The sequence below is a fragment of the Chionomys nivalis genome, chromosome 23, assembly GCF_950005125.1.
Source record: "Chionomys nivalis chromosome 23, mChiNiv1.1, whole genome shotgun sequence".
NCBI lineage: Eukaryota > Metazoa > Chordata > Mammalia > Rodentia > Cricetidae > Chionomys > Chionomys nivalis.
In genome coordinates this window covers 40,422,753-40,438,097 of record NC_080108.1, presented here as the reverse complement: position 1 = coordinate 40,438,097, position 15,345 = coordinate 40,422,753, and the positions used below count along the sequence as shown (strand labels likewise).

Below are 15,345 nucleotides of genomic sequence, written 5' to 3'. Positions count from 1 at the left end.
ATGTAGAAAATATGCCTTGAGACATGTATCTATGAGCATGGATCATTTTCATCTGCTGGTTATATTGCAAAATCCCCTGGCATGTGCATATTGCACTCCCCTTTTAAGAATCCACAAACACATCCATGGCTCTAGTTAGCTCAGGATATGTCTGGAACTTGCACAGTACATCCAATGCTGTGTCCGTGTGTATTTCAGAAAACTACAACATTTCATTCTTCATGGAAGAGTATGGACTCTTAGTGCTAAACTTGTCTGTTAACTGATGATCCTTTTTGTGTGGACTAACCCCTAGTACTCCTTGCTGAAGCCCTGAGAACATGAGATATCTCTTAGGTATTCTTAAACAGTGTTGAACAGGGAATCTTATTTCAGATGATGGACATCAAGAACATTACAATATACATTTTGTGAGTGTGTGTAGTAGTGTGTGTGTTTGTGTGTCTGTGTATGTGTGTTTGTGTGTGTGCACCCTCAAATGTGCATGAGTGTGTGTGTGTGTGTGTGTATTCATTGTTTTGGCATCGGGGTACTACTGCCATCTTAGAATGTTTAGAAAGATATTTTTTTTCACTGGTGAAGCAGCTTGAGGATCATTGATCTCCATTGTTTTTAAAGACAGCAGGTATGTTCCTTTATGCAATCTTTGGTCCTGGCTCTCCTTATACGGAAAGACTTATATTCTTTCAATCTTGTACTCATATAGATCTTAGCACATTTCATAAGCTCCTCAATTCATCATCATAACCAGGTGCAGCAGTGGAAAGGCAGCTGGTGGTGCATGTTTGGTAACCTTTTACATCTCTGTTTGTGTCTGGTCCATGAATTTAGCAATATCTTTCTTTGAGGATTGTCAACACTTTGGAGTACAAGGTTTTCTCACAGCCCCTAGAGTTCCCATGGATCTTACTCATCTCTTTCCTGTCTCACATTTCAATAATATGTGTCTTCCTCTGGGGGGTTCATGTAAAGTGTTGTCAGATTTGTTCATCCTTTCAAAGGACCAGCTCTTTGTTTCAACTGCCAAGTGATCTCTAGCTCTGTTCTTTCTTATCCTTTCTCATAACAGTTTTGAGACTGGAATGTTGTGCTTTGTTTGTTTGCTTTTTGCATCTTTGACCACCAAGATGCGTCATTAGGATGTTTGTGAGACTTTTGATTTCTTGACGTACAAACTGATTGTCAGAACTTTGTCTCCTAATGTTGATTTTGCTTTTTTTTTCATTTCTAGCATCTTATTGCAGAGCCAATCCCCACCAGAAAAGGTGGAGGACATGGCAGATGAAGTATCCTGGGTCCATCTCACTGATGACAGTTTACAGTCTTCCAAACAATTAGCGTCGGAGTACTCTATTTCAAGCCTTGTCAACACAACCTGCTCACTGACTAACATAGTGGCAGAAGAGAACTGTGACACAATTTTGCCAAATAGATTTTATTGGACCTTAGCCAAAAACGACGCCCTTTTTCAGAAAAATCATATCTACAGGTGGAAAAGCAAATATCATCCACAGGTCTGCTACTCCAGGAGGCTCTCTCTTCATCTCACCCTCCCTCGCTTTCCACTGAGGAGAAGGTGGAGTGAGCTGGCTCTGCCAACCTTCATGACAGAACCCAAAGTAAAGAAAGGCCAGGAGGTAAATGAAAAAACTAGCAAGGGTTTCTCTAAGTCCAGCTCCCCTGATTTATACATCAGATCTTAACTCACCTGCGAATTCTGCCCCACAGGGTGCTGATATGAAGTCATTAGAGACACCCAAGTCAGCAGAAAATGCTGCAAACTTAACATCTGAGGGGACACACAAGGACGCTAAGGTGAAGGCCACCAGAAACCTTTTTCGAAGGTTTTTCTGCTGCCTCTGCATGCCAAGGACAAAAGAGACAACATCCAGGTAAGGAATAACAAAAGAATGGAAATTGCACTTTTAAGGAAATGTGGTGGGTGAGGCCAGTTAATCTCTTATGATTTGAGCTGACTTTTCGAAGGCACTTTGCCCATGGCACTTTGTCTCCTAATGTTGATTTTGCTTTTTTTTTTTTCATTTCTAGCATCTTATTGCAGAGCCAATCCCCACCAGAAAAGGTGGAGGACATGGCAGATGAAGTATCCTGGGTCCATCTCACTGATGACAGTTTACAGTCTTCCAAACAATTAGCGTCGGAGTACTCTATTTCAAGCCTTGTCAACACAACCTGCTCACTGACTAACATAGTGGCAGAAGAGAACTGTGACACAATTTTGCCAAATAGATTTTATTGGACCTTAGCCAAAAACGACGCCCTTTTTCAGAAAAATCATATCTACAGGTGGAAAAGCAAATATCATCCACAGGTCTGCTACTCCAGGAGGCTCTCTCTTCATCTCACCCTCCCTCGCTTTCCACTGAGGAGAAGGTGGAGTGAGCTGGCTCTGCCAACCTTCATGACAGAACCCAAAGTAAAGAAAGGCCAGGAGGTAAATGAAAAAACTAGCAAGGGTTTCTCTAAGTCCAGCTCCCCTGATTTATACATCAGATCTTAACTCACCTGCGAATTCTGCCCCACAGGGTGCTGATATGAAGTCATTAGAGACACCCAAGTCAGCAGAAAATGCTGCAAACTTAACATCTGAGGGGACACACAAGGACGCTAAGGTGAAGGCCACCAGAAACCTTTTTCGAAGGTTTTTCTGCTGCCTCTGCATGCCAAGGACAAAAGAGACAACATCCAGGTAAGGAATAACAAAAGAATGGAAATTGCACTTTTAAGGAAATGTGGTGGGTGAGGCCAGTTAATCTCTTATGATTTGAGCTGACTTTTCGAAGGCACTTTGCCCATGGCACTTTGTCTCCTAATGTTGATTTTGCTTTTTTTTTTTCATTTCTAGCATCTTATTGCAGAGCCAATCCCCACCAGAAAAGGTGGAGGACATGGCAGATGAAGTATCCTGGGTCCATCTCACTGATGACAGTTTACAGTCTTCCAAACAATTAGCGTCGGAGTACTCTATTTCAAGCCTTGTCAACACAACCTGCTCACTGACTAACATAGTGGCAGAAGAGAACTGTGACACAATTTTGCCAAATAGATTTTATTGGACCTTAGCCAAAAACGACGCCCTTTTTCAGAAAAATCGTATCTACAGGTGGAAAAGCAAATATCATCCACAGGTCTGCTACTCCAGGAGGCTCTCTCTTCATCTCACCCTCCCTCGCTTTCCACTGAGGAGAAGGTGGAGTGAGCTGGCTCTGCCAACCTTCATGACAGAACCCAAAGTAAAGAAAGGCCAGGAGGTAAATGAAAAAACTAGCAAGGGTTTCTCTAAGTCCAGCTCCCCTGATTTATACATCAGATCTTAACTCACCTGCGAATTCTGCCCCACAGGGTGCTGATATGAAGTCATTAGAGACACCCAAGTCAGCAGAAAATGCTGCAAACTTAACATCTGAGGGGACACACAAGGACGCTAAGGTGAAGGCCACCAGAAACCTTTTTCGAAGGTTTTTCTGCTGCCTCTGCATGCCAAGGACAAAAGAGACAACATCCAGGTAAGGAATAACAAAAGAATGGAAATTGCACTTTTAAGGAAATGTGGTGGGTGAGGCCAGTTAATCTCTTATGATTTGAGCTGACTTTTCGAAGGCACTTTGCCCATGGCACTTTGTCTCCTAATGTTGATTTTGCTTTTTTTTTTTCATTTCTAGCATCTTATTGCAGAGCCAATCCCCACCAGAAAAGGTGGAGGACATGGCAGATGAAGTATCCTGGGTCCATCTCACTGATGACAGTTTACAGTCTTCCAAACAATTAGCGTCGGAGTACTCTATTTCAAGCCTTGTCAACACAACCTGCTCACTGACTAACATAGTGGCAGAAGAGAACTGTGACACAATTTTGCCAAATAGATTTTATTGGACCTTAGCCAAAAACGACGCCCTTTTTCAGAAAAATCGTATCTACAGGTGGAAAAGCAAATATCATCCACAGGTCTGCTACTCCAGGAGGCTCTCTCTTCATCTCACCCTCCCTCGCTTTCCACTGAGGAGAAGGTGGAGTGAGCTGGCTCTGCCAACCTTCATGACAGAACCCAAAGTAAAGAAAGGCCAGGAGGTAAATGAAAAAACTAGCAAGGGTTTCTCTAAGTCCAGCTCCCCTGATTTATACATCAGATCTTAACTCACCTGCGAATTCTGCCCCACAGGGTGCTGATATGAAGTCATTAGAGACACCCAAGTCAGCAGAAAATGCTGCAAACTTAACATCTGAGGGGACACACAAGGACGCTAAGGTGAAGGCCACCAGAAACCTTTTTCGAAGGTTTTTCTGCTGCCTCTGCATGCCAAGGACAAAAGAGACAACATCCAGGTAAGGAATAACAAAAGAATGGAAATTGCACTTTTAAGGAAATGTGGTGGGTGAGGCCAGTTAATCTCTTATGATTTGAGCTGACTTTTCGAAGGCACTTTGCCCATGGCACTTTGTCTCCTAATGTTGATTTTGCTTTTTTTTTTTCATTTCTAGCATCTTATTGCAGAGCCAATCCCCACCAGAAAAGGTGGAGGACATGGCAGATGAAGTATCCTGGGTCCATCTCACTGATGACAGTTTACAGTCTTCCAAACAATTAGCGTCGGAGTACTCTATTTCAAGCCTTGTCAACACAACCTGCTCACTGACTAACATAGTGGCAGAAGAGAACTGTGACACAATTTTGCCAAATAGATTTTATTGGACCTTAGCCAAAAACGACGCCCTTTTTCAGAAAAATCGTATCTACAGGTGGAAAAGCAAATATCATCCACAGGTCTGCTACTCCAGGAGGCTCTCTCTTCATCTCACCCTCCCTCGCTTTCCACTGAGGAGAAGGTGGAGTGAGCTGGCTCTGCCAACCTTCATGACAGAACCCAAAGTAAAGAAAGGCCAGGAGGTAAATGAAAAAACTAGCAAGGGTTTCTCTAAGTCCAGCTCCCCTGATTTATACATCAGATCTTAACTCACCTGCGAATTCTGCCCCACAGGGTGCTGATATGAAGTCATTAGAGACACCCAAGTCAGCAGAAAATGCTGCAAACTTAACATCTGAGGGGACACACAAGGACGCTAAGGTGAAGGCCACCAGAAACCTTTTTCGAAGGTTTTTCTGCTGCCTCTGCATGCCAAGGACAAAAGAGACAACATCCAGGTAAGGAATAACAAAAGAATGGAAATTGCACTTTTAAGGAAATGTGGTGGGTGAGGCCAGTTAATCTCTTATGATTTGAGCTGACTTTTCGAAGGCACTTTGCCCATGGCACTTTGTCTCCTAATGTTGATTTTGCTTTTTTTTTTTCATTTCTAGCATCTTATTGCAGAGCCAATCCCCACCAGAAAAGGTGGAGGACATGGCAGATGAAGTATCCTGGGTCCATCTCACTGATGACAGTTTACAGTCTTCCAAACAATTAGCGTCGGAGTACTCTATTTCAAGCCTTGTCAACACAACCTGCTCACTGACTAACATAGTGGCAGAAGAGAACTGTGACACAATTTTGCCAAATAGATTTTATTGGACCTTAGCCAAAAACGACGCCCTTTTTCAGAAAAATCGTATCTACAGGTGGAAAAGCAAATATCATCCACAGGTCTGCTACTCCAGGAGGCTCTCTCTTCATCTCACCCTCCCTCGCTTTCCACTGAGGAGAAGGTGGAGTGAGCTGGCTCTGCCAACCTTCATGACAGAACCCAAAGTAAAGAAAGGCCAGGAGGTAAATGAAAAAACTAGCAAGGGTTTCTCTAAGTCCAGCTCCCCTGATTTATACATCAGATCTTAACTCACCTGCGAATTCTGCCCCACAGGGTGCTGATATGAAGTCATTAGAGACACCCAAGTCAGCAGAAAATGCTGCAAACTTAACATCTGAGGGGACACACAAGGACGCTAAGGTGAAGGCCACCAGAAACCTTTTTCGAAGGTTTTTCTGCTGCCTCTGCATGCCAAGGACAAAAGAGACAACATCCAGGTAAGGAATAACAAAAGAATGGAAATTGCACTTTTAAGGAAATGTGGTGGGTGAGGCCAGTTAATCTCTTATGATTTGACCTGACTTTTCGAAGGCACTTTGCCATGGGCAGGCTTCAGTCATTTACAGGACTTAAACATTAAGGTTTCTGGAACCCCAAAAGGTGCTTTCACACTGAATCCTATTCATGAAGAGACTAGCATAGTTGAGACAGAAGCAGATAGCAGAGGTTGCTGGCAGGGCTTGCGGATGCAGGGGAACTGGAGGGAGAAGAGCTTTCAAAGGGACAACAGTTTAGGAATGGAAGAAGTATGTGGAGAACTCTGGTTCCTCAGTTCAGCTTTTTGCTAAGTCTTTCTATGTCAATGTCACTAAAACAGTCCTTTGTTCATCTCTTTTCAAGAGCTGACGATGCGGCCCTGACCCGGGATTCCTAAACCCCGGGTCTGTGTTCGGCCTGGTTGGGGCATAACAGTTTCTGGAGCAAGCCAGGCCAGAGCATGAAAGGAGGTGTGCCCCAAACATCTACCTGATAGACAGCTCCAGCCACCAGGGCATGAGCTCTGTACCCCTCCTCTCCTACTGGGTGCAAGGGTGAACTTCATTTGTTCCCAGAAGAAGTAGCTGGACATAGAAGCCTGTCACATCATCATGGGCGATGACGAGGCATCCATCCTGCTTCAAGTCCACATGAGAAAAGTTAAGTGTCCCAGATGACTCTGGGTCCCCATCTCCTCCTCCCCTCACTTCCATCAACAGAATCAATGAGCACCTGTAAAGAAGCGCTTGCACACTTTCCTCTTAGGTGGTAAGGAGGCACAGGAAGAGGAGGGGGAAGGAGGAGTGGGGAAAGTGGGACATGTCAAAGGATAAAAGCAGTGAGAGAGGGCAGAAGAAAGGGCTTGCATCTGGATGGGGAGGAGGTGATTTATCCAGAGGAAATTCCATTCTGAGAGCAGAAAAGTAAGGAATGAATGTGTGGGTGGTGACAGGGTCCACAACCAAGAAGGAGAGGAGCAAAATTCCCCTGAAGAGGAGGTTAGGAGCGAATGGTGCATGTGTACCCCGAGAAGATGACCCTATCTTCCTCATGGGTTCCAGCTTGCTCCAAGCTGCAGCAGGTGAGTGCTGCCTGAGAAATCTGTTCTCGTCCTGAGGTGCTCAGAGAGGGTGTGGCTGCAGAGAAGAGAAGCCACATGTTTTCAGGAGCCTCTTCTTCTTTCTGCTTGACCGAGTTCAAGCCTTCATCTTTCATGCCCTAAGGTGCTGTTGTCTCAGCCAATGATTATTCAGACAGATAAATTTGATGTCCCCATGGGGGATTCCTTGACTTTGAGTAAACAGCAAGATAGGTGTTTGTACTAGAAATAGGTAAACAGTGCTTAAAAGGACTGGGAAACATCACTGCCCAGAAAAAGTCAACAAACTTGGAACATCTTTGAGCCCAGGGCCATCATCAGGCTTTAGTTTAGAAGGAAACCTGATTGCCAAGGAGCTGCAGATGATGGCCAGTGGTATGGTGTGCAGCCTTGTTGAGGGAGCTGCCTGCAGTCTTCTCCTGCCCACCATACATATATGGAGCATCTTCCTGGGTCACCAGGGGCAAGCCAGCTGACAAGCTTTTCAGGGGTCCAATCTTGAGATCAGTCAGGTGTAGTGAATTCGTGTCCAATGTGCATCTCCTTGTGGTAGATGATGAGTTTCTGTATCATGGTCTTGATGTACACCAACCATCCCAATTGTGTGCTCTCCTCTGCAGAGGCCAATGGTCCTGTCCTGGTGAATGGGAGTATGGTTCTTTGTGACAGTTTATCAATTGTCCGGAATCCACTTCATTGGCTACATCATGTAGATGAAATCTTGACCGAGTCCTATATGGTGCCCTGTTCACCCCAGTCATAATAATAGTCAGTGTTAGTAGAGTCAGTCATCATTTTATTCTAATAATTCCTGCCATTATATGTTACTTGATTATTTTTATTATACCCTTGAACATTCTTTGTTTTATTGATTTGATTATATTGTGCCAAGTATGATTTGTTTGATGATCTAGTCTATTTGGAGTTCTGTATGCTTCTTTTACCTTAATAGGAAGCTCAATCTTTAGGTTAGGGAAGTTTTCTTCTATGATTTTATTGGAAATAGTTTCTGTTTCTTTGACTTTGCTTTCTTCGCCTTCTATTCCCCTTAATCATGGACTTGGCCTTTACATAATATCCCAATTTTTCTGGTGCTTTGTGGTGGAAATTTTATTAGATTTAACATTGTTATTGACTGGGAAAACAATTATCTTCTATCTTGTCTTCAATGTCTGCGATTTTTGCTTCTATCTCTTACATTCTGTCAGTAAGTCTTACCTCTAGGATTCTTGCTCCAGTCCCTTACACTGTTTCCAGTTCTCCCTTGGTTCCACTTGTCTTTATCGAATCTTTTTTTTTCATGTGTACCCTTGACCTGTCTTCTTCATTCAAATCCATTGTTTGTGTTCCAAAGATTTCATTCATGTCCTCCTAAGGTCCTTGACCATTCTCATAATAGCTATTTTGAAGTCCTTGTTCTGTGTGTCAGCTGTTTGCCTTGCTTGGGAACTACTGAAGTCCTACTGATGAGCTCTAATGGAGACACACTGTTGGGCTGTTTTGATTCTGTCCTCATGCTGACATCCAGCCATCTGGGCTTAGAAAAATTTCACTTCCAGTAGTTGATATCTGGTCTTGCCTGTCTGTTGGGTAGGTTTTTCATTCCTTAGTTTCTGTTGCCCTCACAGGATTTCTGGAGGGGGTGTGGTGGCTGTGGGTAGCCTTTAGAGAGTGCTCTGAGTCTCTCCCAGGTGTGGCCACTGGTGGTTGCAGGTGGGCAGTGTTTCTAGTATTGGGAGATTGCAGGAAAGAGTAGGATGAGCTAGATTGGCAAGTGTCTCATCAGATACATAAGGAGGGAGAAAAGTTTGGTCAGCCTTCTGGATCTCTAAAGTCCTTAGGGAGTTGGATTAAGAGGTGAAATCACATCCCTGTCCAGCACGTGGTCTTGTACAGTCTTAGGGATGAGACTGAGTGTTTGAAAATGGAGGACAGAAAGGAGAGGAAATATTGCCTATTTGCTTCCATGGTCAGCATGGGCTGCAGTGACAGACTGTCTCCAGTGAAGGAGACCAAGACAAAGGAATGGGATGAAGAGAAGGCTGAGAGAGAGGATTTGTTTACTCCAGGAATGGGGACAGAAAAAGGAGAGTCCAGAACAGGTGGCCTGCTATAAAGCTGGGAATAAGACTGGGGAACTGGGATTGGAGGATGAGAATGAGATTGAAGTTCACCTACTTGCAAGTGTGTCTAGGGACATAGTGTCTCTGGTGTTGCTGGCTGAGATAAAGTGGTGGGAATTGGATGCAGTGGTGTAGGAGAAGAATGATGGATTTGAAATTTGTACATCGACTAGCGAAACATACAGACACTGGAAGTGAGTGCAGGAATCTCATAAATGAGTGTCTGATCGTGTATGGGGCAGACTATTGTATAGGCGAAAAGTTGAGACTGTAGTGCAGTAAATTCATTTGATAGTTACTGGAATATGTTCCCCGAATAATGAATTCTTTGAGGAACCCCAAATATATATATCTTTGTGGTAAATCACATACCAATGAAATAATCTGATGGCATTCTCTGTGGGAAAGTTAACAATGTGTTATTTCCTTTTATTTTTGTAAGAGTGTTAAAGATGTCTTCTGGATGTGGCAATCTTTTCAGAAGATCAAAGGATATGATCTAGTAGAATCCAGCTGGATTCTGAGGCCTGTGTTCTGTGGTGACTAATGATCCTGTTAGAGCTCACCCTGTGCTCACTGAGGAGACTCAGCAGTGCTGTCCTTCTGTCCTGTCAGAGCCCAGGGTGAAAGGAGTCAGCCAGAGCTGGTGATTACTGCTATGACTCCCCAAAACTGAAATCCTACCTAGCTACTCCTCAGGCTCCCATGGAAGCTGAGCTTTAGCAGCAGGGCTCACAAGGGTCTTGGCAGCCTCAGTGGAAACATTCCCAAAGGAAGAGCCACTTCTCTGCAGGGGCGGGAAAGGAGGCCTAGGACAACCTGGACTCCCTGAGGAGAACTTTGGTCTTGAACTGCTTCTTTCACTGCAGGGCAGGGACAGGCATAAGAGCTCTGCTGTCACCCTGGCTGTATCTGCATCTGAAGCACAGATCACTACTACACTTTACCACAGCATCTCATCTACCATCTGTTCGTCTCTATTACTGCAAGGATCCTTTCCCAGTCCATCCTGCCCTCTGCTTCTTGGCCAACATTGCCTGCACCTTGATCATGGAAATCAGTTCCATTGTCTCTAGGGTACAATGAGGTAAAAAAGTCAAATATCTGTTCCTCATATCTCCTTGGATACCCCTATGAGTCAATAATAACCAGTCCTGTAAGAAATATTAAATGATCATTTTTCTTGTCAAATACTATAAAACAAATGCTGTTTTTCCTTCAACCCTGAACACTCCTGAGCCTTTTAGACTTTCTTCCTCCATTCCCAATGTCCCATTCTAAATGCCCACTTCTCTTCAAGTGTTAGACATGTTCTTCCAGACAGATGGAACCAATTTCCTTTCCTTTTTTAAAAAAGAAAACAGAATATCTATACATCCAGTGACCTCCTCTTCTCTTTGCCTTCTTCACTGTTCATAATTCCTTTCCAGACTAGCTCTAACTGTGCATACACTGTGAAGTTGGACCTCAGCTCATCCAAACAACTACTTTCCTTCCTTTGGTCATGGATAATAGTGTTAACAGGGATAAAAAGTACAGCTTACTCTCCAGGTATGCTTGCTCTGCCACTTCTGTGAGCATCTATTCTCCTCATTAGAAGTTGCATCAGTAAGATGCTTTAGTGGGAGTGGTGGTCTCTTTCTTTGTATTCTCAAGACCACTTTTAACAGACTCCAGCTCTTTCTGTGAATCTAACTATGCATCAGGTAATATAGGCACCACACACACCTTTGGGTTGTGGCCCGGTGGTGGGCCTGGATATTACATTCAAGTCTGGCACAGGTGAGTTTCTCAAGATGACAGAGACAAGAGAAACAGTGCAGGATACTCAAACTCCTGGGCCTCGATCCATCTCCACATCTGCAACAGTATTTGTCTACACTGCTGCCTTTGTACACAGCTTCTGCTTACAGTATCTTCTATTCGTTCACATTCAATGATTCTAAGTGATCATAAAATGCCAATAAAACAGACATCAAGGTTATGATTGGTTTACTAATCCAAGTACTTTCCATTGAACCTAGTGTTTAAAGGGAATCCCATGGAGTTGGCATTTTTCTCTTAAATATAGAAATATCAGCCTGTGCTTGGTACATTTTACTAATGGAAAATGATTCTGGAAAGCTCTATGCCTGAATACACTCCTGTTTCCACATTATCATGTGTCATGTGGTTAATATATCACTAACCCCTAAGTGGGTCCTTGAACCTGCTTTCTTTCCTAAGTCACGGTCTACGACGCATCTTGTACCCTGCACCATCTCCTCTTTTTGCAACGCCTGCTTACTGCATCACTGCTGCACCTTCAAGATCTGTCCCATTTCAGCCTTTCCCTGGTTCTCAGCTGTTGGACTGTATCAGCCTCTGGCAAATGCATTCTTCAAGGCCCCTTCTGTGCAAGTTCAGCCCATTACATCTATCAAAGTAGGGTGTCTAATGTCAGAAGAAACAACAGGCAGCATTTTGGTTAAATATCTCTTGAACATATTAACACATTTGCCTGAAAGCCATACATGACATCTTGACATATTGCCTGGTTCTGCACTCTGCCTGCTACCTGCAGACCCTATGTTGGTATTTGATCTGCATTCTAGGCCATGATGTGTCATCTCCTGTGACATTTATCAAGGCCTACTTCACTGTATGAACCCCTTTTCACCCACAGCATTTTGAACAAGTGCCTCCTCCTCTAAAATAGACAGATCTAATCATCCTTGATCCATTAAAGGCAACAGAATTGTTCATATTATCAGACTCATTTGTCTCTGTTCAGGGTTTGTCATCCTCAGTTCCTGGGTGGGTCCCAAGCTCTCCTGTGTTGATTGCCCATGTGCTGTCCCTGTCCACATTCATCAGGAAATGCATCAGCGATGGCTTTGCTAGGACACATCGCCATGCTCCCTGTAGTTTTCCTTTCATAAGTCTGAAACCCACAGCAGCACTGATACAGTGAACACCTGTGGAAGAGATGGCTGCTCTGCGACTTACAGGAGTGTGCTGAGTCTCTCTCTGGAGTTTCTGCAGGACAGGTGCCCACATGCGATAACCCCAACAGACAGCGGGCCATGACTGACTGAGTCCTCCAATTTGTGAGGAATCAGCAATCGCTCTCCTGTGGATCTCAAAGAGGTCTTTGCACACAGGCCTGGGTGTTTTACCATCTACTTTATATTCCATGGAGAAAGTAATTCACTTCACCTGGCTTGCTCTTTCAGGAACCCACACTGAACTAGGAGGAGTTAGTGAGAACTCATTTGCTTGACTAGCACATCTTCCTCTATGGGGTCCAGATAATGAGATAATGAGACAGCCCAGACAGAAGACCCTGTCTGAGAAGAAGGTGTGCTGAGCCTGCCATTGCTTGGACTCCCCTCATCTTCATTTTTCCATCTCAATGTACAGGTACGGACAGGTCCAAGAGTCCTGGGGAGAACTCCTAAACTCAGTCAATCCCTTCTGGTTCAGATCCCCAAAATGCTGTACCTCAACTCTGCTGTTCACTGTGGTTTCTGCTTTGGCAGGTTCCTTTTCTCAGACTACATTGACAGAAACACCCTCCTCCTCTGTGCCTCTTGGATCAACAGCCAGACTCACCTGCGCCCTGAGGAGTGTAAACGGCATTGGCAATAACATTTACTTGTCCAGCAGATGGAGGGGAGACCTCCCAGAGTTTTCCTGTTCTACTGCAAAGACTCAAACAAGTCACTGAGGCTTAGAATCTCCATTACATTCTCTGGATCCAGAGAAGCCTCAAAAAATGTAAATTTGCACATCTCTGAACTATAGATGAAGGGTGAGGCTCAGCACTGCTGTATTATCTAGGAAAATAGTGTTTCCCACAGTGATACAGGCAGATGGGGAAGTAGCCATCAATAGTAGCTTCTGCCAAAAAACAAATCAGTTCTGGTAGAGTGCATGTAGCAGCCACAGGGAAGGGAGCAAGGAGGCTCCACCAACATCGCCTGCCACAGCACCAGTTCTGAACAGTGCAGAGGCTCATGGTATTGATTTTGGTCACCCAGAAAGATGCCCCCACCACATGGAGGCAAACTGTGTGCAAGCATCGAGAAGGGCGACTACCACAAGGCACACAAGATGTACCTGATGCTCTTCTTCAGATACATGTCTAAAACAAGCATTCAGAATCCTGAGATCTCAGGTACTCAGGAGTATTTCTCTTCTTCGGTCATGGCCAGCAGAGCAGTCCAGGCTGACATGACCATGCCGGTCCTCGAATCCCTGGAGAAGGTAATAGTGTATATAGCTGATGAACTGTTAGAGAATTGTAGAGCCAGCTACAGTGTTCAGTTTGATGGATCTAAATTCTCAAGAGCAAGTAGTGTTGGTGGCCAGAGCTGAAGTGGTCCAGTGGAGGATCTGGGAAACTGAGTCATCCCAGCTTCCACCAGCCCCTCACGCTGTGGGGTCTGCAATACTACTGTAAGTCTCAGTATTACTTCCTGCCCTCCACTGAGGGCAAGGGCTGTACCAACATGACAGACAGGTACTCTACTGCACAAGGCTTCTGAAGTGGGTGGGTGAGTTCATGGCCCAGGCTGTGTACAACTGTTTCTCTGTTTGAAAAACAAGAAAGGTGCCCACGGGATCTTTACAAGGTGCGCACAGAAGGTCCCGTCCATCGAGGGGACTTTCTTTCAATCCCTGCTCAACTTCATCAGGTTTCTGCTGCTGGCTGTGGACAAGATGACTGTGTTCACAGTGAGCACAGCCTGATTACCTACATGGGGACACCATGTACAAAGTGTACCTGGACAGGGGAGCTGCCAAAGCAGACCTCCACCAGAGAGGGCAACCTGGGAACAAGCTGAGCAGCCTCGTGTACTCCTCAGAGCAGGATGGGGATGAGTACGAGGATGACAGAAGCCTCATCAGCCTGCCTGGAAGCTGCCTGGCCAGCATGGAGACGTGCATGACCAGCACCACTGGGACGGATTCAGTGCCAGTCTGGACATGAGGCCCCTTACACAGTGGGTTCCTGTTCCGGGGCTGGAGGGGCCACCTGTGCAGAGTCTGCCCCTATTTATGTATGGAGGTCAATGGCTGTGTGGTCAGGACCAAGAACAAAGCCCAGCTTCTGCTGCCCACCCATGTTCCTCATATCTCCCACAATAAAGCACAAGTCCTGCTGCAGCACCCTGCTGCCGTCCTTGTCTCTGGTTCCTTGTGGAGGGCTCTAGTGGGACAGGCAGCCTGGTATCAGTAACCGGTTTCCCTTCTTATGTGTCCATTGTTGCCACGGCATGCCAGAGGAGTGGTGCTCACTACTGGGGGCCATGCAGGATCCTGAACCCTGCAGATGAGGGCACTTTCTTGTTTTATTTCTGTTTGGACACAGAGTTATTTTACAATCATGGTGCACTTCTCAGGGAAAGTATATGTTCTGTGGTGGCCAAGATCCTTGGAGGTAGAGATTAGTTATTCAATCTACAGCCCTGCTAATCTCCATAAGCCCCACGCTGCTGTTCTGCAGATGTTTTAAAGGATGTAGTAGGTTTTCATATCTTTCAAGTTGTAGTATTTATTTTTTTCTGGGTGAGTGATTTTGCAATCTAATGTTTAGGACTTAACCATTTTAAGAGTCCAGGAATGAGCAACCAACTCTATTACCACAGATAATGTCCATGCTACCAGTCAGATTGTAAAGGGAGACACCATATTTTTTACAATTAAAATAAATAAAACTTCTGCTTAGGAAGGAAGAAGATGTGCCCTATTTTCTATAAAATGGAATTTAAAGGAAGGCTTATGTCAGTTGGTTCTCATTTTTTTCTAAAGGTCTGTTTACGTTTTGAACCTATTTTTGATTTAATTTCTCTTACCCAGAATTTTGATCTCTGATCTAGAATTTTACCCATTTCATTAGGGTTTCCTGGTTCATAGATTTCAGAACTGTCTAGCCTTGTGATTTTTTAGAAAATTATTTCTTGAGATTATACTTACATCATATACCTTTTCCCTTTATTCATCTCAGTCCTTCCCGTGTACTCTGCCTGGTTCTCTTTCAAACCATGGCCTCTTTGCTCACTTTTACACACATTCATTTATATACATATATGTATTTCTATGTACACAAACACAACCTAC

The 15,345-nt window shown here is 44.4% G+C and overlaps 1 protein-coding gene across 7 annotated transcripts in view; it reads left to right on the top strand.

Annotated features, from left to right (window-relative positions):
* Nucleotides 1-14,394, top strand: part of LOC130865096 (uncharacterized) — a 43,595-nt gene extending 29,201 nt beyond the window's left edge. For all 7 annotated transcript variants that reach the window (XM_057755973.1, XM_057755978.1, XM_057755977.1 and 4 more), the window contains 14 exons: nt 1,232-1,637; nt 1,729-1,892; nt 2,050-2,455; nt 2,547-2,710; nt 2,867-3,272; nt 3,364-3,527; nt 3,684-4,089; nt 4,181-4,344; nt 4,501-4,906; nt 4,998-5,161; nt 5,318-5,723; nt 5,815-5,978; nt 6,382-12,642; nt 12,762-14,394. In XM_057755973.1, coding sequence (XP_057611956.1) covers nt 1,232-1,637; nt 1,729-1,892; nt 2,050-2,455; nt 2,547-2,710; nt 2,867-3,272; nt 3,364-3,527; nt 3,684-4,089; nt 4,181-4,344; nt 4,501-4,906; nt 4,998-5,161; nt 5,318-5,723; nt 5,815-5,978; nt 6,382-6,415 — 3,454 coding nt within the window. In that variant the 3' untranslated portion in view covers nt 6,416-12,642; nt 12,762-14,394. The remainder of the gene's footprint in view (nt 1-1,231; nt 1,638-1,728; nt 1,893-2,049; nt 2,456-2,546; nt 2,711-2,866; nt 3,273-3,363; nt 3,528-3,683; nt 4,090-4,180; nt 4,345-4,500; nt 4,907-4,997; nt 5,162-5,317; nt 5,724-5,814; nt 5,979-6,381; nt 12,643-12,761) is intronic.
* Nucleotides 14,395-15,345: the final 951 nt, after the last annotated feature.